The sequence below is a fragment of the Perissodus microlepis genome, chromosome 1 (genome assembly GCF_051167445.1).
Source record: "Perissodus microlepis isolate ML-2025 ecotype Zambia chromosome 1, ASM5116744v1, whole genome shotgun sequence".
Lineage (NCBI taxonomy): Eukaryota > Metazoa > Chordata > Actinopteri > Cichliformes > Cichlidae > Perissodus > Perissodus microlepis.
In genome coordinates this window covers 1,520,806-1,546,831 of record NC_140461.1, presented here as the reverse complement: position 1 = coordinate 1,546,831, position 26,026 = coordinate 1,520,806, and the positions used below count along the sequence as shown (strand labels likewise).

Here is a 26,026-nt window from a genome sequence, read left to right as displayed (position 1 = left end):
CAGTGTTTTAAGTTTGTTTATTTTGTTCATTAGGTTATCTAAGTTCATTTGGTTATTAGACTCCTTGTGTTTTCTTCCCCTGTATTTAAGTTTCCCTCACCCTTCGTGTTTCATGCTGCGTGTCTTATGTTATCAAGTTTGTATTATCATGTCTGTCTCATGTTTCCTGTTTTATTTTGAAGGAGTCGTGTGTTCTTTGTTCATTGTATTTAGTTTCACTTCCCTTGTCCCCTCATTAGGCTCATGTCAGTCAGCTGTTCCTCCATGTGTTCCCACTTCCCCTAATCACCTCCTGTGTATTTAAGTCCTCTGTTTTCAGTGTGTGATTGTCAGGTCGTCTGTTGTCCACGCCATGTTTCCCATGCTTCCAAGTTCCTTGTCTAGGTTTTTCTTATTGTTTGTTTAGATTTCCCAGTTTAGGTTTGTGTTAATTTTGCTTCAGTTTGCCTTGCCCTTTGTTTGTACCTTTTTTACCAGCCATATTAAACGGCCCGCTTTTTGTTAACATTTCAAGTTCTGTTCCCTGTTCCTTGGAGTCTGCATTTTGGGTCCTTTTTTCAATTCATACAGTCTGCCCTCGCCAGACTGTGACACACTGCTGCCTCTGCTGGACGTTAGAGGGACTGCAGCTTTCTGCAATTGAGGGTTTTTCTGAAGTGAATAATATCAATAATATGATGAGGAGGATATATAGAAATTTTTTTTCTCTGAAATATTGTGGTGTTGTACTCTTAAATCCGAGTTATTTAGGTGTGTGTGTGCACCTGTTTAGATATCTTTCTGGGGACCAACAGTCACTTGTGAGGACAAAGGTGCCGGTCCTCATCAGTTGAAGGCATTTTTGAGACTAAAAATGTGGTTTTAGTGTCAGGGTTATGTTTAGGTTATGGTTATTTTTAGGCTGAGGGTTAGGCATTCATGGTTAGGGTAATTATCTAATTATGTCAATTAGATGTCCTCACTAAGATATCAAAACGAGAATGTGTGTGTGTGTGCGTGTGTGTGTGTGTGTGTGTGTGTGCTGAGATAAGAAGCCGTCTTTGGAAGCTGAGTGAGTCCCGGCGGTGAAACAGAGCCAGACGCTGCAGATCACCCCAAACCACTGAACCTTACATTCCTCCTGAGTCCTGACATACTTATCTCCAACACATACCACTCTGTCAGGGGTCAGCTGCTGGCACAGAGACAGAGGGAAAGACAGCAAGCGAGGAGCGAAGGGAAGGGGGGTTAGGATCTAGGAGTAGGTGCTCTGCGTCCCAGCCTATCCCTACACCTCCTCTCTCCACCTGGAGGGAACGGAGGAGCGTAGAGAAAGAGTGAAGAGGCCTCGGATGGAAGGAGGGGTGAGGGCTGCTTAAGAGATGGAATGGCGAGGTCTATAATCCAGTTAGAGGTAAAGAGGAGGAGGGGGGTCCAAGTTCCTGTGGTTGTTTAGCCCCCAGCCCAACAGCAGTCTGGCTCACAGGTCATTGAACTCCCTTATGCTCCTCCTCCCTCCTTCACCCACCTCTCTGCCTCCTCCTCCTCCTTAGCCTCCCGTCGGGGAAGATTACCCAGACGAGAAAATCTGAGGTCAACAGATAAATAACAGCTCGGCAGAGAGAGAGCGGTACAGTAAGCATCCTTGTTTCCCCGCTGGTTTCTGTCTTATGCGGCGAGCGTTTGATCCCGCAGAGTTCGGTCCATCGTGTGGACGCAGCGAGCCCGGCCGAGCTGCCCTGACGTCCCCACGGGTGGCGCCGATAGCAGGGATGCGGTGGAATGCAAAGCGATGCGCACTCTGCCGGGGCTTAGTCCTCCCATCTTGTTTAAGGCTTACAAAATTGTTGTGTAATTGTGGGGAGATTTTGGAAATTATCCCCAAATGCACTGATGTACTTCAAAAGTGACATCAAAATGCTTTGATTCGACACATACATCTTTCAAAGTCTGTAATATTTGATATAAGTGCCTTTAGCATTCATGTAAACAACGCAGATGTGACCAAAGCGGCGTGATGCCGGCCTTTGATCCTAGCGTCGCGGCTTTGATCTGGCTCACGGAGTAAAACATGTATTTTCCGAGGGGGGAATGCAGCCGGGCACCGCAGTGAAATGGCCCTGGCAGCATTAGCCAAACATCGACTTAACACACAGCCCAACAAATTAACTAAACATACTTACCAGTCTCACATGTTTAGGGCAGCGTGCCCCGTGAGCCTTGAAAAATCGAGAGCCGGTGCTCTTCTAATAATGCACTCACAGAGATTAATGTAGGAAGGGTTGACACGGGTTATGCTGATCGCCTGTTTGTGCAAGTGGAGACCGGAAAGCTTTGCAGAAAATGAGAGCCACTGAGCTAATACACCTGACCCCCACGACACCTCTGCCGACAAGCGCTGGGTTTTTACCACCAGCGCGGTCGCAAATAATTTGTGCTAATTGGCTCTGAAGGCAATTACAGCAGAGAGGAGACGCAGAGGAGGAATGCTGGGAAGAAAGTGGTGCAGGATGAAATGCATATTGATGGTTAGCATCAAACGCGGCCCTCTTTGATGTGCCGCCGCGGCGGTGTCAGCGTGCGATGGGAGGGCTGATAGAAGAAGCTGGACAGGAGACGGGTTCTTCTGAAGCTGCAGGGAGAGGTCATCCGCACCACTGCAGAGTGTGAGAGTGTGAGGAAGAGGAGGAGGACGAACGTAAGAGCAGGTCAGAGGATCGGCCTCATCGGAAATGGTCATCAGTCACAGAGTCCGCCTCCGACCGTCCACCACGCAGCTGCTCGACACAGTCCCGACTGACAGGACTCAAAACACAAAACATTACTGCGACACTTACACTGGGTTCTTCTTGTTTACTCCGACCTTTGACCTTTCAGTGTGGTTGCTTAGAAGCGCTGCAGTTCCTCTGACATCCGCCGGGGGCTCCAGCAGAGAGTCAGTGCTCGTGTTTACAGCCTGATCCAAAAACTGCTTTGGTCTGTTAAACTTTTTTTTTTGGTTAACTCACCTGACTAAATTGTATTAAGGCTTCAAGTTTGCATCATTAGGGGTGTGGCCTCTTTGACTGACAGGCAGAGGTAGCTGCTAGCTAGTCTGCGAGGCTTGGACCTCTGGGAAGTCTTTCTCAAAATGTTGGACAACTTTCAGTTGACATGATTAAAGGAGGAGAGCAAACAGCATCGCTGTGGAAGCTTCATGATGGAAGTGGGTTAAAGAACTTTCCTTGACTCAGTTTAGTTAAATCTGTCGAGGACCATGTACAGAAAACATGACCTCCTAAGAGAAAAGATGCATTACACCAGATTCAGCTGCTAGCTAATTTCAATCCACAGTTCCTGAAGGGGAGAAATGACAATTATACTAATTTACAGCTGAGTATTCAATATAATAAAACACCACAGCTAACAAAAATCAGCCTGATTTAAGTTAGCCATTTCTTTACACATGAATAAAATAACAAATACACATTGGATGGTTAATGCTATACCCTCCACCCCCTCTGAACCCTACACCCTAACTTACACTGTTGTGATTGGTGGGTTCAGCTCAGAACTGTCAGTGTCTCCTGTGCACTGCATGTTCTCGCTGCGAGGAATAATAATCATAGCATCAAAATAAAGATTCACCAATGTCAGCAAATTCCTGGAGGGAGACTGAAAGTGTCGCTGGGAATTTGAAGGAGGAAAACTAGAGGGACAAAAGTGTTCCTCTGTGTATAAAACACTGACACACAACCATAGGGTGATTAACACTTAATGCACACAAACATGTGTGCCAGCGACACCGACTAACATCGAAGGCTCTGCAAAGACTCCCTGCAGGTTATGTGTACAGATCAGGTGGATAGAAATCTCTAACAGACTCTGTATAACGAACAAACAATTGCTGCCTCCTTGTTTACTCCTGCAAAACTCCAGGAGAAACCAGAGTGCAGAGAAAGAAGATAAACTCATAGATGGTATATCTCACTCCCACTCCCAGTGCAGGAGAGGTGTGCAGCTCAGCTCAGTTCAGCAGGCAGGTCAGCGCTTCAAGGTCCTGCTCTGGCTGACTGACAGTTTGCTCTCACAGGGCTGAGTGGCCTGAGCATTTCATGTGTAAACCGCCGCTGCTCTGGCTCGTTTCAGATGTCATGAAGAGAAGCTGGCGGGAGGAAGAGCAGCCACAGCAGATGCGGTCCGACACTCGCAAGCCCCGGAGCGAGCTCTCAAACGCAAACGCCTGCTCAGGCAACCAGAAGAGGTGACAAAACACATCAGGTAACTCTGCCTTTCCGGATGGTTCCCAGCCTCTCCTGCCACAGATGCGAGACAGCCTCGCGTCAGACGTTCACGGTCGCTGAAGGTGACGGGCGTGATGTGAAGAGTGCAATGGAGCCGTTTAACTGGTTGTCAACTGGTGCCGCAGATGCCGACTGGTAACTACGAGAAGGAGCTGTAAATACTGATGTCATCCTGATGTCATCTGAGGTCGTTAGGTGTTCATGGGTTTACTGAGACAACCAAAAGTTATCTTAAATTAACAGCTATGACCCGTGAATGAGATCCCGCCCATCCTTTAGTCCCAGTCATCAGTAATGATTTCAGTGATTTAAGGCTGAGGCCCGAGGAGGGATTTTACAGATCGGTGAGCACTGACTCACAACAAAAGCCACCTCAGTGTGCTTTATATTGTACGGTAAATACTCTACAACAATGCAGACAAAACCTCAACAATCAGATGACCAACTATGAGCAAGCACTTGGTGACAGTGGGAACGAAAAACATGTGTAGTCATTCATGCTTTCGTTTCCCTGTTCCTTCATTTCTTACAGACTCAAGGATAGCATTAGCCTTAATCAGTGCTAACAGCTGACCTGATTGGCTGCCCCTCTGGACTTTTTGGACGGGCAATAATGTGCAATAAACATTCATTCTTTGGTTTATTAAGTCATACCTTCTTGCACTTTTTAAAAATCCACTTCAAGGTTTGCTGTGTTGTGCTTAGTTGTGCCAGTGTAGGACAGTTTTCCAATTTTGTGTAAGTATGACTTATCTTACTTCCTGTTTTACTTTGAAGGTTAGTTTTCTCCTGTCTTTGTGTGTGTGCGTGCGTGTGTGTACTTCCTGCCTTTGTTTCCCGGCCCTCCTCGCTGTCTGCTTCGTCCTAACTGTTCCCACCTTTGTCTCATTTTGCAATTAGCCCTCTGTGTATACCTGTCAGCAGGAAGTGACCCTGAGATATTCTGTTTCACTGGAAGCACAAAGGGAAAAAAAGTGGAATAACACGAGGAATGCTGACAACAAAAGGCTCAAAGGCGGTCAGGTGAATGGCAGGAGGAAGACAGTGAGTGGACAGTTGGACACTGATTTCTGTACGAATCTCAGGAATCCGGAAACAGAAAACAAACAAAAAATAAAATGAGCCACAATTATCATTATCATGTCCTATATTTGGAAATACAGGAAAAATAACATCCTGTATTTCCACCCACCTGCCTGTTGGTCTACACAGCATTTACACCCCCCCCCCCCCATTTGGCCCGTGAACACCTGGTGACAGATTCATAATGATTTGGAGTGACGACCATTAAAACACGCCACGTGGCAGATTTAGAGGTGAAGCGTGCGTGTTTAAGCAGATTGAGCTCGTGTCACTGCGGACCCAGAGTGAAGCCTCCAAACAGCAGCAGAAAATAAAGAACTTGGGGATATTAGCTGATAATTAGCTGCAGTTTTGTTCTCTCAGCAGACGTCCTTGAGTTCTCTCCACATGCTGCAGCGGGCTGGGGGGGCTACACAAAGTCCAGTCATTAATCCTGCAGGCTTCTCTAAAAATTTCAGATCACAGGCGGGACCGCGGCCGTCGGCGAATCCCCTCTGCCGCCGCCGCCGTGGTGACATTACGCTGAAATATTAAACACTGGTCTGCATCACTCTTTTTATGCACTGAAGCATATTTTGTGTAGTGCTTAGGAATATTAAAGCATAATTTATATTTCAGGAGTTTGACACCTTGACATTTTGGCACCTCTGTTTTGAATTTCAGCATGCGGTTTGACATGTTTGTATTAATAACATTGTGATCTCTGAGGGCCATGGCCTCGGGCTACTTGAACAAGACTACTAAAGAAAGGGATTTCAAAAGGAATCGCAGAGCAGCCGAGGGACTCGTCAAAATCAGCCCTGATACTGTTGCCCTGATAAAAATCCATTACCCGCAAACGTGAGGGGGATGGTGGTGCGTGTGTGTGTGTGTGTGTGTGTGTGTGTGTGCGTGTGTGTGTGTGTGTATGTGTGTGTGTGTGAAGGAAACTGAGACCTCTGAGTTTCTCCTTTTTCCCCGTTTTCATGTTTGGACCTTACTGCTTCATGATTTCCTAAACCAAACATTTTTTTATTTTTACCCCAACATGCCTCATGTTCTGCATCATTATTCACAAAATCTGTGCATGACAAAAAATGTCTACAAATGGCAGTTTTTACAATCTGAAGAATTATTTTTAACCCAAAAAACAAACACAAAGAAAGAAATGCAGCACTAAAAAGCACATTTGAACATTTGAGCCTGTTAGGACTGATCAACATAACCATCATCAGGTGTTAGTTGTTCATATGTGGCTATTTGTGGTTCTTTAACTTTTCAAAATAAATAAATTTGGGGAAAAAAATGTCAAAGCTTTAAAGTTTTTAATCATTTTATTACCAACAAAATAAAACATCACTGCTCACAATGAAACAACTAATAAGGCGCTCGTAAAGCTTTGCAGTCACTTTCAATCTTGTGATCATGCAAACAAAAAAAACCAAAAGCACTTTGATTATTTCGTGAAACTCATAGCCGAGTAAAGCTTTAAAAATGTTTTTTTAAAAACAAAAAACAAAAAAACACGTGGGTCAGTCTGAGTGGACTGAAGTCCAACCACAGATGAAGAACACAGTGATCCAGCTGTGCTGCCAATGAAACCAGAAGCTTTTGAATTCTCTGTTTTCTCTTGACTCTTGTTTTCTTCAGGGTTAGCATTAAAGATTGAGTTAGGATAAGGTTAAGGTTAGGGGTGAGGGAGGACAAAATGAGCCACTTAAGTGTGTGACCACCTGCTATTAAGGGTCAGCTAAATTAAGAGGCTAAGACACCAGGTGATGGATTTCAGTGCACAGACTCCACAGTTTTAGAACGACTGAACGTAAAGAATCATTTAAATAAAATCCTCGCTGCAGCAGAGCTGCACACTGCTCCACAGCTGCATCTTTGAACCAGCTTCCCGCCTGTGTCCTTCCCTCTGTCTGTGTCTGATCATCTGTTCATCTAGATGAACAGCTCGGTTCCTACTGTTCCCCTCAGTGTGTGTAGTTGGTATTTGGTGCAAAAGTATTTAACTTTAATTCCGTCTTTAAACTGTTTTCAGATATTTAAGCACAGTTAACCCAAAGCTTCTGTGAGGATTCTAAATTGGCCAGCTTGCATTTAAAGACTCTGGGGGAGGATCACACAGATACCTGCTAATCAGCACTCAGTAACATGCAAATCAAATCCTAGAATTTCGCTCACCAAAACTGGAGCTCAGACTTCCTGGTTAGTGCAATACCATCACAGCAGCCATATTATTGGTCAGTCGTGATTGAAAACTATACAGTGATTTGGTGCTGTATGAATAAAATGTAATTGTTTCGAAAAGTTCCAGTTCAGGGACTCCTAACATTCAGGTTTTGATGCTTCAGCCGCGGCTTAGTGAAGGAAAGTGACTTCTTCTGAGATGCTGCTGTCCCTACAGATACATCAGACGTGTGACTGTGACATTAAAACAGGGTTAGATTTGAATTAGTTGCTCAAAAATAACAGTAGAAAATACAAACGACTGTCCTGGTGCCGAGTGATACAGATGTAGTGTGAGTCCGGTTTGTTGGTTCAACCCTTGAAACTTTTACTGATCCAGAGATTTTATTTCATCTTCAAACAGAATCAAACCTCAGTTTTAAAGCCTGCTCTTCTTTGACTATTACCTACTAATGATGTGTTTACTGGTAATGGTTCTGTAAAACAATTCGATCTGACTGATGAAACATAAGAATTAATATGCAGCTAGTAGTAGACAGGGTGTAACACAACACACAGCAGCAGAGGGGAGTGCCAGTCAAACATTATTGGGTTATGGGCCTGCAGTTGTGGAGACATGCACTCTATACGTCAATTAAATATTATCAGATATACGTCTGCCAGACACCTCAGGGGTGACATTTATCACCCAGACATGTGATACTTCCTGTGTGTGTGTGTGTGTGTGTGTGTGTGTGTGTGTGTGTGTGTGTGTGTGTGTGTGTGTGTGTGTGTGTGTGTGCAAGCAGAGCAAAGAAAGAAAACAAGAACAATCTGGGAGATAATTCCCAACCAAGGTCCATGCATTTTTTTGCAGATTTAAGCAAAATAACATCTTCTTCCTTGTTTCATGCTCCACCTGATCACCACGTGATCACCACATGCAGTGTGTCTAAAATGAACACATCTAAGGACGTGTATAATGAAGTAAAGGTTTCCGAGCCCCGAGGCCTTCCCGACAAATTAAAGTACCTCGTGGGAGTTTTAGGACAGGAGTGTCCAACGTGTGTCCTGGGGACTACGTCTGGCTCGCTAAAGGTTCTAATTAAGCCCAGTTAACTGGAGTGAAATGATTCCTATATTATATGTAAATTAAAAGTATTTCTAAACACTGACAACTTTTTCACAGTGAAGTACTCTTTAGTTCCAAACACTGTGGAAGTACCCTGTAAGGTCCAAACCTGGGGTACTTATTTAATCTTCTGCTGAGCGTTTAGCACATTAGTGCTGCCTGTCATGGCCCAAGACACTCACAATCACACCTCTATCTTAAATAAAGTTAAATATAGAGGAAATCAAAACTTTTACATTGAAATGATTATTTTATTTAATGTATTTCATTATTGTCTGAGTACAGATAATGGCCATTAGAAGAACTGGTGAAAGTATGAACCTTTGTGCTGCTCTGAAGCACATTTTTGGACCTAAAGGTTACTTTGAGGTTCAATAATTACCCTTATAAGGCTTTAATTTGTGCACCTGCAGGGGCAGAAGTTTACTTTCACTGTACCCCCATGTCTGAGTGTGCAGTGGAGGTACATACAGGTTAAAGAAAGTGAAAATACAAAGTGAGTTATTGTGTTTTTACCCAGAAATCCAGCTGCTTATCAACATGTGGCAGCAGCGGTGGCTGTGACACACGGCTCACAAAGGCAATTTAAGTAGTTTAAAACCCCAAGAGGAAGATCTTCGCTCAGGGTTTTAAAGCTCTTCTGAGTCTTGACACACAGACACACACTTCCCAGTGATATAAAGATCTGTGAGAGAACGCTGGAAGAATATCTTAATGAATCTGTTTAGAGACTCGGCTCTTTGTGAGTGGGCAGAGTCTTTTACAGAATAGAAGTAGGATTACAAAGTGAAAATAGTAATCAGACCATCAACAGAAAAAATAATGATCATAACAAAACACAGAGAGCTCCACACCCATAATCCTAACCCTGGATCTCGAGCTGCAGTTCTGCAGATTAAGAAGGTTGGAGACTGACAAACAGCCAAAGTGCTCGACAAATCATCAAAACATCAAAGATGGACGGGGGGCTAAAAGCAGTGAAGACATACAATGACACATTTAAAAAGCACATTTAAAACTGCATTCGGTGTAAGGACCACCGGGGGGCGACTCCTCTGGGGTCTAGGAAAAATGAGCCTCCCGCTCATTGTCCTGATGAGTTTATGGTCTCAGTCATTAGTGAGTTTAGACTCAGTGCTCAACCACCTCCAAATTTCATCAGATCACCTCTAAAAATAACTTTTTTATAGTATTAACAATAATATGTTTTGGAATTATCTTCAAATGTTATGTTTTCCTAACTTTTCTATTGATGACAGTACAGACAGAATAAAAACAGGCTTCATGTCCAGTGCTGATGATGTCACAATGTTACAGTCGCTCACACTGGTTTGTCATTAAAAGTCTGACAACTTTATGAAGATGCAGAGCTCATTTTAGCGAGAGGAGACAGAGGGCAAACAGAAACCGGTGAGCGAGGAGGCGTGGTCTGATGAAGCTGTAGCTTCTGTGTCACTCACATTCACTGAAGATGCTTTCACATAACTGAGCATGTGCTGTCCTGCTGTTTTACTGTGGAAGAAATGACCGAGTCTTTGCCTCGGGTTCGATAACTACAGGCTCCGCCCTAAAACGGTGGATTAGATTGAAATCTCTGATTATTCTTGGACACTACAAGAGGTCATCCAACACATTAGGTTCCTTTTGAAGGTAACACTGTGATGTTTATCCAGTTGAATTGAGATTTGCAAATGTGAAATGGGTTGATTACATTTGCAAACAGCAGATTTTATTAATATTAATTACAAGGCGCTGCATGCCTGCCATTATGATTGGGAGCGAGCCCCCCCCGAAAAGGTTGAACTTAGCGCCGCCCCTGGTCTCAGTCGCTGCTTTCAGCTATGATTGAATAAAACATTAAGTCCATTTTGGAGATGATGGTCCTGTTAGAGTCACAGAGAAACAGGAAGCAGAGGGAGGATTTAGGGCGGGGCTTCAGTCAAACGTTACAGGTGAGGGGAGGGTCTAAACCAGAGGATACCAATCTGTTTATGAAGGAGCTGCAAAAACATATCAGTTATAATAAAGACGACGCAGCCTCTCGACTATAAATCAGTAAAAACCATCAAAAATCTGTTAGCTGTGAAACATCATTCCAATCAGCTCTGCAGTCATCAGCTTGTTTCATTACAATAAAACCAGATTTTGTAGGATTTTTAAAAAATATTAGAATGAAAATGATGAAACTTTATTCTTTAACAATTATTTAATTATATTTGGAATTATTTTATGAGCACATTTTGCCAACCTTGAAACAGAGCAGCCACTCTGACCTGTGTTCGCACAAATCAGTGAGCTAAAAGTCCTCAGCTTGATAATTAATGAAACCAGCAGCAGCCTGTTAGCTTCAAAAATATAATACAAGTAAGAAGTGAACTGTTTCCTTTGGCCTGAACGTTAAACAGCTGCAGGTCACTGAAACTGATCTGTTTGATCTGCGTGATCTGTGTGCCGGCACCCCAGCAGCACCTAAACAAACCTAAAGTTTCAATCATTTCTTTTTTATTTAGATACTTGAATATTCATCTTCATCTAGTCTTATTGTCAAAGCCACAGGAAGCTGCAGGAGATAATCCAGCGCGTCCTAAACTCTCCCTCTTTCCTTTCTTCCTGTCATAAAAGCCCATCGTTGTGTGTTTTTGAGGCAGCAGCTTTCAGCCACCTCAGGACTGGGAACACACAGTAGATTGGTTTAATTGAATTTCCAGTGTCCTCCAGTCCAAGTCACCAGAGGAGAGATAATTCCCTTATCCACATCAATGCGGGCCCTCTGCTGGGTGCAGCGAGAGGGGCTGTGGACCTGCTGTTTGCTGGCAGGATCTGCCACAATCAATTACACAAGCTTTGTTAAATAGCCCTGCGATTTCCTGACTCTGCTCACCCCACACCGGCGGAGTTAAAGGAGCCAAACAACAGCCGCTGAGACAAATAACCCAGATCGCTGTCCGGCTGCACTGCAATTTGGTGTCTTAAGCTGGCTGAAGTAATGCCACGCGATGCTGGAGTAGTGCCCGCTGATGTGTAGGGGCTGATGAGGAGGGCAGGACCCCCTCCCCTCCAAAAAACACTAACCACCACATAGCTGTGATGTCCCACCAGCAGGGGGGCTCCTTTTATCCTGTGCGGTCACCCAAGTGTCAGTTCTGGGCCTCACACGGGCGAGACGTAATTCGGCAGACGGTTGGAGAGGAAAAGAACAGTTTGAGGCAAAACCAGTGTCAGTGTGTTCGGCTGTTATCTGATCAGATATGCTGCATTTTTACATTTAAGCTATGAAAGCAATAAACCTGTACGCTTCCTGTCATTTCATTCACTTTCCTTTGGGTTTCATTTTCATATTTCTTAGCATTTCTTAGCTTCGCTTGCCCGTTTCTTTTCAGTCATAGGTTACTTTCACTGAGTCACATGTTGTCTTTTTAATTTAATATCGTTTATGTTTTTTTCTCTTATTAATGCCTGCTTTAGCCTCCAGGGCTGAAAAACGTCGTCATCAAAAACTGCAGTTCCTTTAACGTCCAGCAGAGGCAGCAGCGAGTCAGTCCCCATAGTCCCCTCAGTCCTCCCATGTTAAAACTTTACAGCAGAAATAAACATGTTTACTGATACAGTTAACCTGTTTAAATTAAATTCAAGATTAAAGTTTGCATTTTTAGGGGCGTGGCCTGTTTGACTGATGGGTGGATGGTGACACAGGTGGCTGTAGCTGCTCTAGCTCCACCTGAACTGGACCTCTGGACCGTGTTTGTGCTGCTGGAGCCTTTTGGAGCATTTTTATTGACATCATGTAGCCAGTAATATGGCGGCTGAGAGGTTAATTACATGCCATCACAGTGGGCCGGTTCTTCTTCTCGTAGATCTCAAAGGACGACTGTTTGTATTAAACGTGTCCAAGGGTTCAAATAATGAGGTCAGTGTACGACAGACAAAGATTCAATGTCTGCTGATTACTCTGAACACTCAGTTTATCTCAGTTGCTTCTACTCTTGGACCTGAATGATGTCACAGAGCGAGGATATCGTCATGTGGAGAACCGCCCACCTGCTGTGAGCGGCAGCCAATCAGAATAAACCTGTGTCAGTAGGGGATTTTGCAGGCCTGACTGATCTCGATGGTAAGAAGCAGCCATGAAAACTTCTTTTAACAGCTTTTGAGATATTCGTAGTTTGAGCAGGAAATTTGCTGACCTGCAATGATCTGGTTATCAGTCAGAGGATGGGCTGAGGAGGTTCAGAGCCCCAGGAAGAGTTAAAGACGCATTATTTTGAACTGTGACTCATGCAAAGTTGCTCTGCTTGAGTCTAAGAATAAAACCAGGGAGCTGAATGCAGCCGTTTTTCTTTACGCACTGTTTTTTTCTTTGTATCGTTCAAGACTTCCTGCTATTTTTAATCATCACAAATCCTCCTTCTCCTCCAGGCTGTTGGGTACTTCCAGCGGCTCGTGTTGGTTTTTATAATAATCATCTGATAGCAGGATCAGTTTATTCGATCGATTTGAATCTGCCACGGCTTTCTGTTAATAATGACACAGACTGTGGACCACGAGTCTCTTCCATTAAACCAAGTCTGTAAATATCGAAGGCTTTCAAAAATGTATTTTCAGTGTCTTTGTTAAGCTTTCCTTTGATTGTCGGAAACATATAGAAGACATAAAGAAATCTTGGTGTGTGGCTGATAATCCAGTTTGTGGTTTTGTGCACTTTATTCGCAGCCGCCTTTGCTTTTAACTTCTCCATAAATGGTCCTTTCAGACTAAAACCTGCCTAACAAAGCGAAGTGGCAGTCATCACATCTGTATGAAATTATAAATGAAAGTTTTTGAAGTTTTCTCAGAGTTCACTCTTGAAAGCTAACTGTTCTGCGTCTATTTTACTGTATGTCACACTTCTTTTCATGCTGACAAATGGAGGCTCTTTGTGTGTCCGCCATCTCTGTGCAGCAGCGTCTCTCATTGGATATGCCATCGTCTCTGATGTGTACGATGATTTCTCGCCTTTGTTGCCGGCTGTATAGAGACAGGTTTAAGTGCCTCGGTGGAACTCCTATTCACCCCCCCGTGTTCAGCACTCTCCCATGGCCTCTTCTCCATTTCCAGCACCCAGGAAAAAAAACATGTCATTGTGAACCATGACCCCACCCTGATCCACATCCACTCTCCATCAGGAAGCCAAACACATGCCTGAACAATTAACTCCTGCACTGCCATCAATTTAGCCTAGAGGGAAGAAAAGAGTGAGTCACGCAGGTTCAGGCCAAGAAGAAATGGGTAAAAACAGAAGGATAAAAAGGTTTTCTGAAGAAAGAGCCAGAAAAACATGTTTTTCAGTCCCTGCAAAGTAACTGTCACTGGAGTGACAAGGAGACACTATTGAGTGCCTCCGTTCATTCAGCCGGTTTGTCTGAACTGCTCAACAAACAATTACCGGGAGTCATGCGGGTTATGTTTATCTTGAGTCCAGGCCTGCGAGCAGCTGCCTTAAAAGCCACGGCGAAGGAGGCAAGTGCATCTTCTTCATAAACTCGTGGTTATTGGGTCTCAGTATTGATTCCTGTTCAGCACAGCGGTTGCTGGTCAGCAGGCGGCTGATGGCGGCGTGACCCCGCTGTCTGTTCATCTCAGCTCCTCATCTCTGCTTCGCTTAGCCTTGTACGGCTCCCGAGTTAAAAATATGACTCGTAATCAGCCTTCTTTTACAGAGTACCTGCATTAAAACCGTGCATTCCACCTCATTTTCACTGCGAGATTCATCATTTCCAAACGTTTAATCTCCTAATTCGGTTCACTTTTATTTAAGTCTCAGTCTCCTCAAGGTGCTTTACACTGAGGTAAAGACCCTACGATAATACAGAGGAATGCCAACAATGAGACGACCCCCTATCAGCAGCACTTGGCGACAGTGGGAAGGAAAAACTCCCTTTTCACAGGAAGAAACCGCTGGCAGAGCTCAGGGAGGGGCTTGGGGTTTTTATTTACATGACAAACGCAGACGGTTCTCGACTTCCTGGTCCACGTGTTCGTGACTATTTCATATTTTGCTGCTCCACACGGTGGCAGGGTGGGGAACTCCAGGCCTCAGGGGCCGTGTCCTGCAGGTTTTAGATCTCAGCCTGGGTCAACACACCTTAATCTAACGATTAGTTCATTACCAGGCCTCTGGAGAACTTCAAGAAGTCTTGAGGAGTTAATTTAGCCATTTAAATCAGCTGTGTTGGCTGAAGGACACATCTAAAACCTGCAGGACTCCGGCCCTCGAGGCCTGGGTTAAGGCAAAGTCTTTAACAGAGCGGACGGAAACTAACAAAGAACACGCTGAGAGTCTCTTGGCCGGCGTGGGAACTTCTCAGGAGGACGTGGCCAAGCTTAGGATAAGCGGACGAAAATAAATGGAAATGCATGATTCATCTTTTCAGTAGAATATAACTTTTATTTAGATGGTTGTCAGGAATTGTAATGGCTGTGCATTGTTCATAACATACAGGATGTTAATATGTCATATTTGTCGTGTGTTTTTAGATCATATCTAACATCTGTTGTTTCTTCTTCGTTGTCTGTTTGGAGTGTAGCTTGGGCACGATGCAGAGGAGGCTCTGGGTCTAACCTGAGTCACTAGTTTCACAGAGATGAAAGCTTCTTCTGACTTTCCTGCTGAGGTGAGTCAGACTAACTGTGAGGCTGATTTCAGGTGAACCTTTTGCACTGATTGTGAAACAGAAACGTTATCGCAGGTTTGACAGGTGAGTTTTTCTCTGTTCCACAGCTCGTACAGCTCCTCTCCCTCCCCCCATCCTCTGTTCCCCTTTGACCCCCCCTCCTCCACTACCTGCCAATTAACGCCAATCAGGGCAGCGGTGGGCTGATGTGGCGATGGTGGGGGGTGGGGGCTGGGACTGGGACCACCTGGCTATTGCTTACAGCTGGCCTCTCCTCCGTACCTGTCAGGACCGGCCTCTCTGCGGCACGGAGGAGCTGGAAATCTGCAGCACCAAACGTGTGTCCACCATGGTTTATTAATACCAGGACACACTTGTTCACTCTCTGTGTGTGTGTGTGTGTGTGTGTGTGTGTGTGTGTGTGTGTGTGTGTGTGTGTGTGTGTGTGTGTGTGTGTGTGTGTGTGTGCGCGTGTGCGTGTGTGTGTGTGAGAGAGATCATTTTGGTCTTTTCTTCACTGCTTCACTCTGCAGCGCCGTCCCGTTGCACTTGTTGTGCAACAGAGAAGAGATTTTCTTCTCCAGAACATATTTTTGAATGCAGAAGGATTTCAGCAAAGAAATGAGAACGAGGCAGCCGGCCGACGGTGAAGCAGCAGGTATCTCGGTCCGCTCCCACAGAGTCTGTGGACGCAGTCTGGTAACCAAAGACGGTCACCTCTGGCTCCAAAATCGCCACGGTCCTCATGAAGTGACGACCCTGTGGCATGTTTAATCAAATATCGCAGAATATTAAAGTGAGTATATGTGAGTACGCTGCTGTCAGTGCAGAATGCATGGGTGCACTGCTTTCATACAGAAGACGAGCTCGGCTCTGTTTCCTTTGTTTTCACCTGAAGTGCTTTGAAAATGGGTGCATATTAAAATTAATGTCTGTGAGTGAATTAGCTTTGCCTTTGAATTCATAAACTGTCAGCGTTGCACGGCAGCGTCCCTGACATTCACTGGAAGTTTATTATTACGCTACGGAAAATAGTTCCCAGACAAAGACACTATTCTAAAGAGTTACATCTACGACGCAGTCACAGTTAAGGTTAGCAGCACATTCAAAGCGTTCCTTAAGTGTGTGTGTGTGTGTGTGTGTGTGTGTGTGTGTGTGTGTGTGTGTGTGTGTGTGTGCGCTTGTGGAGGAGAGAAGCTGAAGCAGTCCTGTCACACAGCCGCCTCGCCATCACCCAGGAGTCTTGGCTGCAAGCGTCCGTTTTAGAACTCAGGATCTTCGTAGAAATTGCGCCTGATCTCTGTGTTAAATAATGCATCCACATTTTTTTGTAATGTAAAAAAGCCGGCTTTTAGCTGCGTTCGTGGGACAGTAATGCCACCTGACAATCGTTCCCTGCAGTCTTGACTGTGGCCTGCAGGAAAGGAGTCAGACTCCTCGTGATTGACAAGGACAGAAAGTGGAGTAGTCCCACTCCTGTTTTTGAATTGTCAACCGCAGCCGTGGGATTTAGGAGTGAAGGATGAAAACCGTGACTTTGACTTCAAGAAGGAAAGGACTTAAGCATGACAAGTGTGATTACAGTATCCGGGAAAGTCATTTAGGGCGCCAAGGTAAGAGCCGGTCTCAACAGGACATTCAATTATTTATAACACGGGGGAGCGTGGGTACTTTCAAGGCCAAACAGCTTACAGCCATTTCAAGGAAGGTGTATTCTCACATACTTTGGCAATACCAGCCACACAACATTTACTTAAACTAGTTTAACTCCAGCACAAGTGGCCTTTCGATGACGCAGATTTTGTCGCAGATACAAATGAGCGTGTGATTCAGGACTAATCGGTGACCTCGGAGCTCTGATCAATAACTTCTTTTACACAAGCTTTCCTTGTATGGATCCATCACATCACGTGGGTTACATTCAGTAGCCGACGGGGAGGTGAACGCAGACCCCGCTGCTTCCTTTCTCGGCTGAGTCAGTCACAGAGTCAGAAACACAGAAAAATCTCCTGTGGAAGGTGAAAGTGTGAAAACATGGAAGCACTCACCCACACGTTATCATCACACGGAGCCGGAAAAGCATGCATAAGAGCATGTACGCGGGAAACAAACAGCAGCTTGTCTGTGGTGGTAGAAACCCATCCATCCACCCCAACCTCCTCCAGCTGTAGATCATTCTACAGGTAAAAAAACAGCAGCAGGGAGAGTTTGATGTCAGAGCTGGAATGCAAAAAAAAGTGTCGTCTCTTTAGCGTTGAAAGGTTTTGACGGTTGGGGTTAACTTTCACTCACAGGTTTCTGGTCACAGACAGTAAAAGACGGGTCAGAAAGTGAAGCCGTCGCAAAAGCACCCGAAACATGCACGTTTAATGACCAACCACCAGGGGGCGATAGCTGCAAAGGGCCTTTCACATAGAAGTCTGTGGGCGCAGTCACTGATTTCATGTCATATTGAATAAAATGTTAGGTTCATTTTGTAAATTGTGGTCATTCTAAAAGCCAGGCAGGACGATTACGCAGCGCCAAGTTCACTCGTAACACCGCGGCTCATCGCCGCGTGGTGGCGTCTGCGGTTAAACCACACATGGACAAAATACAGCCCAACATCCTCATCCTATTTCATTCCACTCCATTCTGCGATTCTGCGATCCCTGATGTCATCTTCGACCTGTGTCATTTTAATGGCACATGTAATAAATCTATTTATATTTATTTTAATGCGCTGATATAATAGATATAAAAAAATACAAGCAGACTGTTTTACTTTAGCCGTCTTTCATACAAAAGCTTCTTGGTTTTCAAACAATGACTGAAGTTCATTCAGCTGTTGAGAGCGTGGCCGAGTCAGAGGATCAGTAACGAGAAATTATTAATAACACTGTATAACAACCTTTAGGACGTTACTAGTAAAACTTCAGTCTGTTTGCAGGTTTTTATCACTTCCTGTTTTATTTTGGTGTGTCATTCTGTGTCCTAATGATGACATGTGGTGGAGTTTAACTTCATAGATTTTGATGATTATTCCACATATTGTGACTTTCATTCCACATGAATCCTGATTTTGATGCCATATATTCAAATATTAAAATGTGCTGATCAAAGAGAAAGCTTGTTAGACTAACTGCAAAACTAACACATTATCTGAGGGGGGTTGTGTGTCTTTCTCTCACACACACACACACACACACACACACACACACACACACACACACACGTATTTATCCTAACTCATGTCCCCTTTGTGCGAGAGATCTGATGCACCATGTTGAGCCTCTTTGTAGACACACGACTCTTCTGTCCCTCACACACACACACACACACACACACACACACACACACACTCTGAAGCTCAGTGGGCTGCGAATGCGATGTGAGCGGATGTGAAAAGTATCGCTGGTGTAGTCGCACACTACCAGCGAGCAGCTCGGCGGACAGACACCCGTACCAGATGCTGAGCGTGCCCTGGGCTCAGAGGCATCACTGCGAGGGGGAAAGCCAGTGCGGGGAAATAAGCACCTGTCATGTGCCAACTGAAGTGTTAAGTGCACAAATTGTGGAGGCGAGGGTGATGTTTCCGCAGGGGTGACAGCTCTGGGTCTGGGTGCCATGTCAGGGCCTGGCATATCATGCAGCGCCCCCACCACCACCCTCGCACCCCCTTGCCTCCTCTCCTCCCCTCCAGCCCATCCCCAGCCCCCCTGCTCGCTGAGGGGCACAATGGCAACTATTATTTACTGGATGTCTGCCTCATTTCCACATATTCATCCTGGCCGGCCTTCGCGGGGCCACGGGGTTGCGTCGGCCCCCTCTCCCGCCCCTTGTGTCGTTGCTGAGGGGCGGCAGTGGCAAAACAATCTCTGGCGAGCATTTAGATCATTTATTTAGAGCGCCGGGTGTCAGCCGCAAACCAAATTGCCCACATTTGTGCGGCGGGGTCTTCGGCTCACGCCTCTCCCTTCAGGTTGTGAGCCGTGGAAGGTGCATCAGGCGGGGTGTCAGAGGGCTTCTTCACAAACTAACATTAATGCCACATGAAGGTCTTTCTGTGAACAGTGTGAAAGTGCAAAATGTATGATAAATTGAGCGTGCCGGGGGGGCTTCGTGGCTGTGAAGTGCTGTGGCCGGTCGCAGGCATTGTTATGACTGTGGCTATTTAGGATCATGGGAGTTGACAGTGCACTACTGGCAGCCATAGAAGCCAGATTTATCCGGGTGTTTGTGCACCGACGAGCAGCAGAGAGAAAGCGGAAAGTTTTGCAACATTTCTGAATTAAACACAACTTCAAGGACGCTGTAAAAAGCTGTGACCCCGGCCGCCTAATGCTATTAGTTTTAAAAGCCTAACCCAACAACGTGACAGCACCTTGGAAAGGCTTTTCCTACCACCACCTGTTGTCAAGGTGTTGGCAGTGGGGGCGTGTGCAGAGCAAGTAAGGAGTAAGTGAATGTGCTTGGAGAAAAATAGCTGCAGAGAGGGGGAGAAGGCAGGTAACCACTGCGGCCTAATGGCTTCCTGATGGGCAAACAGCGCTACATGACATCGGCTCAGCAGTCCACAAATATCTGCAGGAGACAGATGCGAACCATGTGATGCAAAGCAGGACAGCCGGGTCCGTCGCGTGTCTTTGCCTTTGCTGCCACCTGCAGGTCAGGCTGCAGTCAGAGCGGATACAGAGACGTAATCGACCCCGCCGGGCTTCAGCATCTGTCATCGCTCACATGCAAATACACCATGCACACATTTATTATTTTTAACTGTCTCCACACAAAACATGTTACACAAATGAAACCTCAGCTCTTCCTTCTGAAGCAGCTGCTTGCTTCTTGTCGCCATCTGCTGGAAAACTCTGTGAAACACAGGATTTACTGTAACAGTGACTCACGGACCTCAGAAAATGAAAGTACCAATATGATCAAATGAAATCAAAATTCAATTCAATTCAATTCAATTCAATTCAATTTTATTTATATAGCGCCAAATCACAACAAAAGTCGCCTCAAGGCGCTTCATAGATACAGAGAAAAACCCAACAATCATATGACCCCCTATGAGCAAGCACTTTGGCGACAGTGGGAAGGAAAAACTCCCTTTTTATGTCTGCACAGACTTCCCAGCTTCTCTCTGATGTCTCCGGCTGAGCTTCAGGCTGACAGTTACTGCACAGTTTACAGTTTACAGTCAGGGAGAAAAAACAAAGTTATCCCAAATCAGTTTGGAAGAAGGAATTAGAAGCAAAAAGTAAAAACAGGATCCTTGTTCTCACCCTGCAGCTGAGGCGAGTTTTTTTTTTGTTTTTTTTTTTAAACATTATGTTTATTGACTTTTATATCACAGAACAAGCAAAGAATAATAGTACAGTTAACATGAGATTTATATTAAAGAACATAGTCCCCAAAATAAACAAATATAAATTAAAAGAAACAACAACAATAATAATAAAAATAAATAAATAATAAAATAAAACAAAACCGATGCACAGCATGGGTAAAACAAACAAAGCAAGACGCGAACAAAAAATAAAAACAACAAAAACAAAGAAACAGATAACAAAGAAAACAACAACAACAAAACAAAAAAAACAAAAAGAAAACCACACACACACAAAGAAACCCAAAACTCAGCACCAAGTATCACTTTCTAAATTAATTCCCTTCATAATGTCTCAGAAACTCAGTTAAAGGTAACCATATTTCTTCAAAATCTACTCCCTTTCCTCTGACAATATAAGTAAGTCGTTCCAATACAATACATGATGCCATCTCCTTCACCCACATATGACTTGAGGGTACATCCACTTTCTTCCAATACAAAGATATTAAGCGCCTAGCTTGCAGGAGGCCAAAGTCAATTAATTTTAGCTGTCTGGTGCTAAAGTCACAGTTCTTTGGATATATACCCAACACACACATTTTTGCTTCAACAGGTATATTTACTCCAACAATCTTAGATAATGAGGCGAGTTTTTAGTGGAGATTTGAAAACTGTTGGTGAGGCAGAAGTCCTGATCCAGAGAGTGAGGATCTCCAGAGTCTGCAGCTGTGAAAGCTGTAACAGTCAGTCAGGGCAAAGAGAGCAGCGTCGTCAGTAATCAGCAGCAACCCCATGCAATGAATCACAGGTAGCCTATGCAAAGAAGCCAGCAGGTCAAATATGTTTGTGTTTCCAGTCACAATAATTGTGTCTTTGCTGCTAAAGTGTTTAAAAAAGTCTGATTCAGGAGAAGCTGGCTGTGATGCTAGATTTTATCTACAAATTCAGTTTGAAAGACGAATCAAACATAACACAGGAGCTAATGTGGTTGAAGCCTGAGCCTGACTAAAAAACTGGATTTCATCTTTATTTACTCTTGTTGAAGGTGAGAAAAACTGGGGTTATTTTGAGTACTCAGCTACAGTCCTGGCAAGACTTCTATGAGCCAGATGTGGCCTTGAAGTTCCAGCATACCTGACATCTGGCCCCGTGGGCGAGTTTACCAGACTGAGTTAGCACTGCGAGTTGAAGCCAAACGTGGCCTAACGAAAGCTGCAGATGTGCCACATGCCCATCAGCCTTCACAAACATCCACCAGTCAGATACAACATCTTCAAAAATACTCACATCTCATCACAACACATGAGAGAACGATGTGCACACGCACCACGCATGGTGATTCAATTCAGTTTTATTTAAACGGCACAATTACACAACAACAGTTACCTCAGTGTTAGAGAGGACACCCCAACAATCAAACAACCCCCTATGAGCAGCACTTGGTGACAGTGGAGAGGAAAAACTCCCTTTAACAGGAAGAAACCTCCAATGGAACCAAGATCAGGGAGGGCCAGTGAGAGATAAGGACAAAACATAAAGTACAGTAGAGACGGACAGCCAAGTGAGACGCTGGGTGAGCTGTAACTGAAGACTTTATTGTTCTTTATTATTAATATCGTTTTTTTTATCCAGACAAACGTCTCTCTGAGATTAAAATCTCTTTTTAAGCGGAGAACTGGCCATCAAGGCAGCAGGAGGTACAATAAATATGGCAGATAACAATAAAGAAACATCGTTAATCACACGTCAAACAAAACAGCAGGTCGATTTTCTGCAATCATAAACAAATATCCTTCATGTTTTCGATGCACGTAACTCATGAGCCGATCCAGCAGCACAGATGTGTCTGATGTGTTTTGAATGTTGGCTAACACTTAATAATAACCATGAGTAACAAATGGTAAATGCTTATTAACCATCAGTTAACAATAAATAACTCTTAACAGCAAAATAATAATTAAAACTGTTTCCTAACTAGTAAATAGCTGGTGTGTAGCTACCTGCAGCTTTATAATTACCAGTACTCTGATCATCTGAACATATATTGTAACAGGATGATATGTAGAGTTTAGTTTTTCATTGTTAACAGTGAAACAGCTGTTATATCATAGCTCTATAAATACAGTGACATGAACGATAAAGTTTTCACACGAGTCTCTGCCGTCACACCGACTGCTTCCATAGGATTAAGAGTCTAAGTAACGGGCAGGTGCTGCTCATCAGATGGTTGGTTTAGTTTGAGCTATAAAAAAAAGTCTTCCCATCAGTGGGCATCACATCTAATTCACCCCAAGGTCAAACAGACCCTCCGATACTCAAACACAACCTGTTATAATTAAGTTTGTTATTTCTGCTCTTGGTTCCTCTGTCGTGTCACTGGAAAGTTCTAAGAATCAGGTGTTCCAGAAAATGATGTCATAAAGGCAGTTCGCTGAAAACGAAACCGGCATCATAGAGTAACAGCTAACGCTGCAGCCACAACCACCATGGACAAACGCTTCATGGAGAGTCGTGGTTACCAGTATAAGGGCAGACTGGGACAAGGCATGTTCGGTGAAGTTGTGAAAGCATACTCAACCCAGATGAAGAAAATGGTCGCCATAAAAGTTACTGACATAAGTAAATGCACCACTGTTTACATTGAAAAGTTCCTGCCTCATGAAAAAGGCGTCCTGGAAACTTTGGATCATCCCAACATCGTTAAGACTCACGAGATCTTTGAGTCGCCCAAAGGAACGGTAAGACATTCGTGCTCTCTGCTGTTTTAGCGTCACGCTGAGCTCTGCTGTTACAAAGACAGCACAAACAAGCAAAGGTCGTGGTTTATTGTAGTGACCAGCAGGGGGCGACTCCTCTGGTCAGTAAACACTTAACTTCTTGGGTTTTGGAGCAAGAAATGACCAGATTTGGACGAGTGGGGGGAGTGCTGAGTGTTCAGCTAATTAGAGCTCAGTAAGATCCAAATAAAATCCTCAAATTTCACTCAAACTGGAGCGCAGACTTCCTGGACAGTCTGTTAGTGCGATAACCTCACAGAGCCTGCCAGTGTCTGCTCACGGTCACATTCACAGATGCTTTGCATGGATCCAACACGTCTGACTGCTTATTAGTTTGTATTTACTGCAAAAGACACAGGAGTTTAAATATAACCAATCCAAGTCGTGTCTTTAATCCAAAACTATTTTAAGATAATTAACCGTAGCTAACCTAAAGCTTCTCTTACTGCCGTTATTTGCTGATTCTTGATTCGCTTTCTTGCATCTTCACACGCAGATACCTGCTAATCAGTGCTCAGCAACATTCAAATAAAATTCTGGATTTTCACAGCAGCCACATTATTGTCAGATGATGTCATTAAAAATCCTCCAATAGCACAAAAACTGTCCAGAGGGACAGCTAGCAGCTACAGCCTCCTGTGTCGCCATCCACCTGTCTGTCAAAGAGGCCACGCCCCCAAAATGGCAGAATTTAAGTCTTAATATAATTTTAAAACGGGAGTTATATAAACCTTCTGCCTGTAGTTGTTATGAAGGTGAAGTTATCTACAGAGATCAGAACAGTTTGTGTATCAGGCTGTAAACATGTTTACTTCTGCTGTAAAGTCTATGGGGACTGACTCACTGCTGCCTCTGCTGGACGTTAGAGGAACTGCAGGGATTCCTGCGTGGTTTATCATCTCAGGCATTAGTTTTAATTCTTATTGGATTGCGCATACTTTTGATTATTAAAGCTGGCCACCACTGTTCTATGTTTATAATATGGTTACACGAGTATAGCTCACTCGATGCATCTGCTACATGTCTAATAACAAGTCATTTCTAGAAATCCAACACAAACAACACCGATCAACATTTAGACCAACTACTGATGGACGGGTTTCATCAGCTTACCTCGGTTAGTGTTGATGTTACGACCACGAGTGTGGAAGTGGGTCAGGAGCAAAATGTCACTAACTGTGATCTTTGTTGATTAGTTGGGACAAATGATTCATTAGGAAGCCATTTTTGTTATCTATTTAAGTTACTTCTTCTTCTTTGAGTTGATGCTTTGTAATGTAAAGTCTCAGAAGACTAGCAGGCACGCAGACGTCCATGCTGACCTTCACGCTCTCCATCTAATAACGAATTGTCAGTATAATGGAGGCCTGATGAGGGCGTCTGTCTGTGGAGCTTCGGAGCACGCTTGCACCTCTGACGCATCAGGCTTGTTTGATGATAGCGAGCTGAAATAATACGATTAGGGTCATAAATGAGCGCGCTGGGTCACCTGATAGTCAGCGCTTGTGTTGTTAGACGAGAATTTCTGGATTTATTTCTCTGTAAGCTTCCATGTCGCAGGTCTACATGGTGATGGAGCTCTGTGTCAAAGGAGACCTCCTAAATTACACCAACAGCAAACTGGCCTTACCAGAGCGCTTCAGCCACAAGCTTTTCTCCCAGCTGTGCAGGGCAGTGGAGTATCTTCACAGCAGGAACGTGGCCCATAGAGACCTGAAATGTGAAAACCTGTTCCTGGACGCAAAGTACAACCTTAAAGTGGGCGACTTTGGTTTAAGCAAGACGCTGACGTATGTGGACGGTCGGGTCGTGCTGAGCAGAACCTTCTGCGGGACGTCGTTGTACGCAGCCCCAGAGGTTCTGCACAGTATTCCTTACGACCCCAAAGTGTCAGATGTGTGGAGCATGGGCGTTGTGCTCTACATGATGCTGTACGGCTCGGTGCCTTTTAACTGCTCCAACTTTAAAAAGCAGGCGCAGCTTCAGAAGAAACGCCGCTTTAACTTTCCGAAGGATCCTCCAGTTTCACCAGAGGCTAAAGACCTGATCCGAAGAATTCTGCACCCCATCGTGGAGCAGCGGCTGAAGGTCAGCGACATATTAGAGAGCGCCTGGGTATCAAAGGAACCGGTGGAGGAGTGTGACAGGGCCTCCACATCTGCTGCAGCGACGCCACCTGTAGGAAGCAGCTGGGATGCAGAGGAAGGACCGTCAGCTCCACGCACAGACAGATAACCTCACATGAACATCTGGAGTCTGTGAAACACTGAATAAATAAACCTTCTCTAACCAGGTGCAGCTTTTTCTTTTGTTTTTTTAAATTTATTGTACATATATACTTCTGTCTCTTAAAAGTTTTCTTTTCACTTGTACTGAACACATTTGCATACAGTTTTCATTGTTCGAAAGCACAATAAATCTGATTCTTCTGAGTTTCCACACATCAGGAAGACCTGCCAGACATAAAACAGTCAAAGATTAGGCTGCAAGCATTACATTAAACAGGACACATTAAAGACATTTATATGAAAGATGGATTTAGCCGGTATTATTTTTAGTGTTTTGGCTGATCAGGACTATCTCGGCTGGTTAACACACAGGCACTGATGCCTGCTAACAGAAGGGTGGACTTCCTGTCAGTTAAGGTAGTTGAAATAAGT

The 26,026-nt window shown here is 44.4% G+C and overlaps 1 protein-coding gene across 1 annotated transcript; it reads left to right on the top strand.

The window, feature by feature from the left end:
* The first annotated feature begins 23,075 nt into the window (after positions 1–23,075).
* Positions 23,076–25,601, top strand: tssk6 (testis-specific serine kinase 6). Its single transcript, XM_084924932.1, has 2 exons — positions 23,076–23,327; positions 24,927–25,601. Exons 1-2 carry the CDS (start codon positions 23,076–23,078, stop codon positions 25,599–25,601), a joined length of 927 nt encoding a protein of 308 aa, XP_084781058.1.
* The last annotated feature ends 425 nt before the right edge of the window (positions 25,602–26,026 follow it).

Bases quoted from the DNA above. Each gene is read 5' to 3' on its own strand.
- tssk6 (XM_084924932.1), top strand. From the start codon at position 23,076: ATGGACAAACGCTTCATGGAGAGTCGTGGTTACCAGTATAAGGGCAGA. The intron at 23,328-24,926 runs GTAAGACATTCG...TCCATGTCGCAG, and splicing joins TTGAGTCGCCCAAAGGAACG to GTCTACATGGTGATGGAGCT.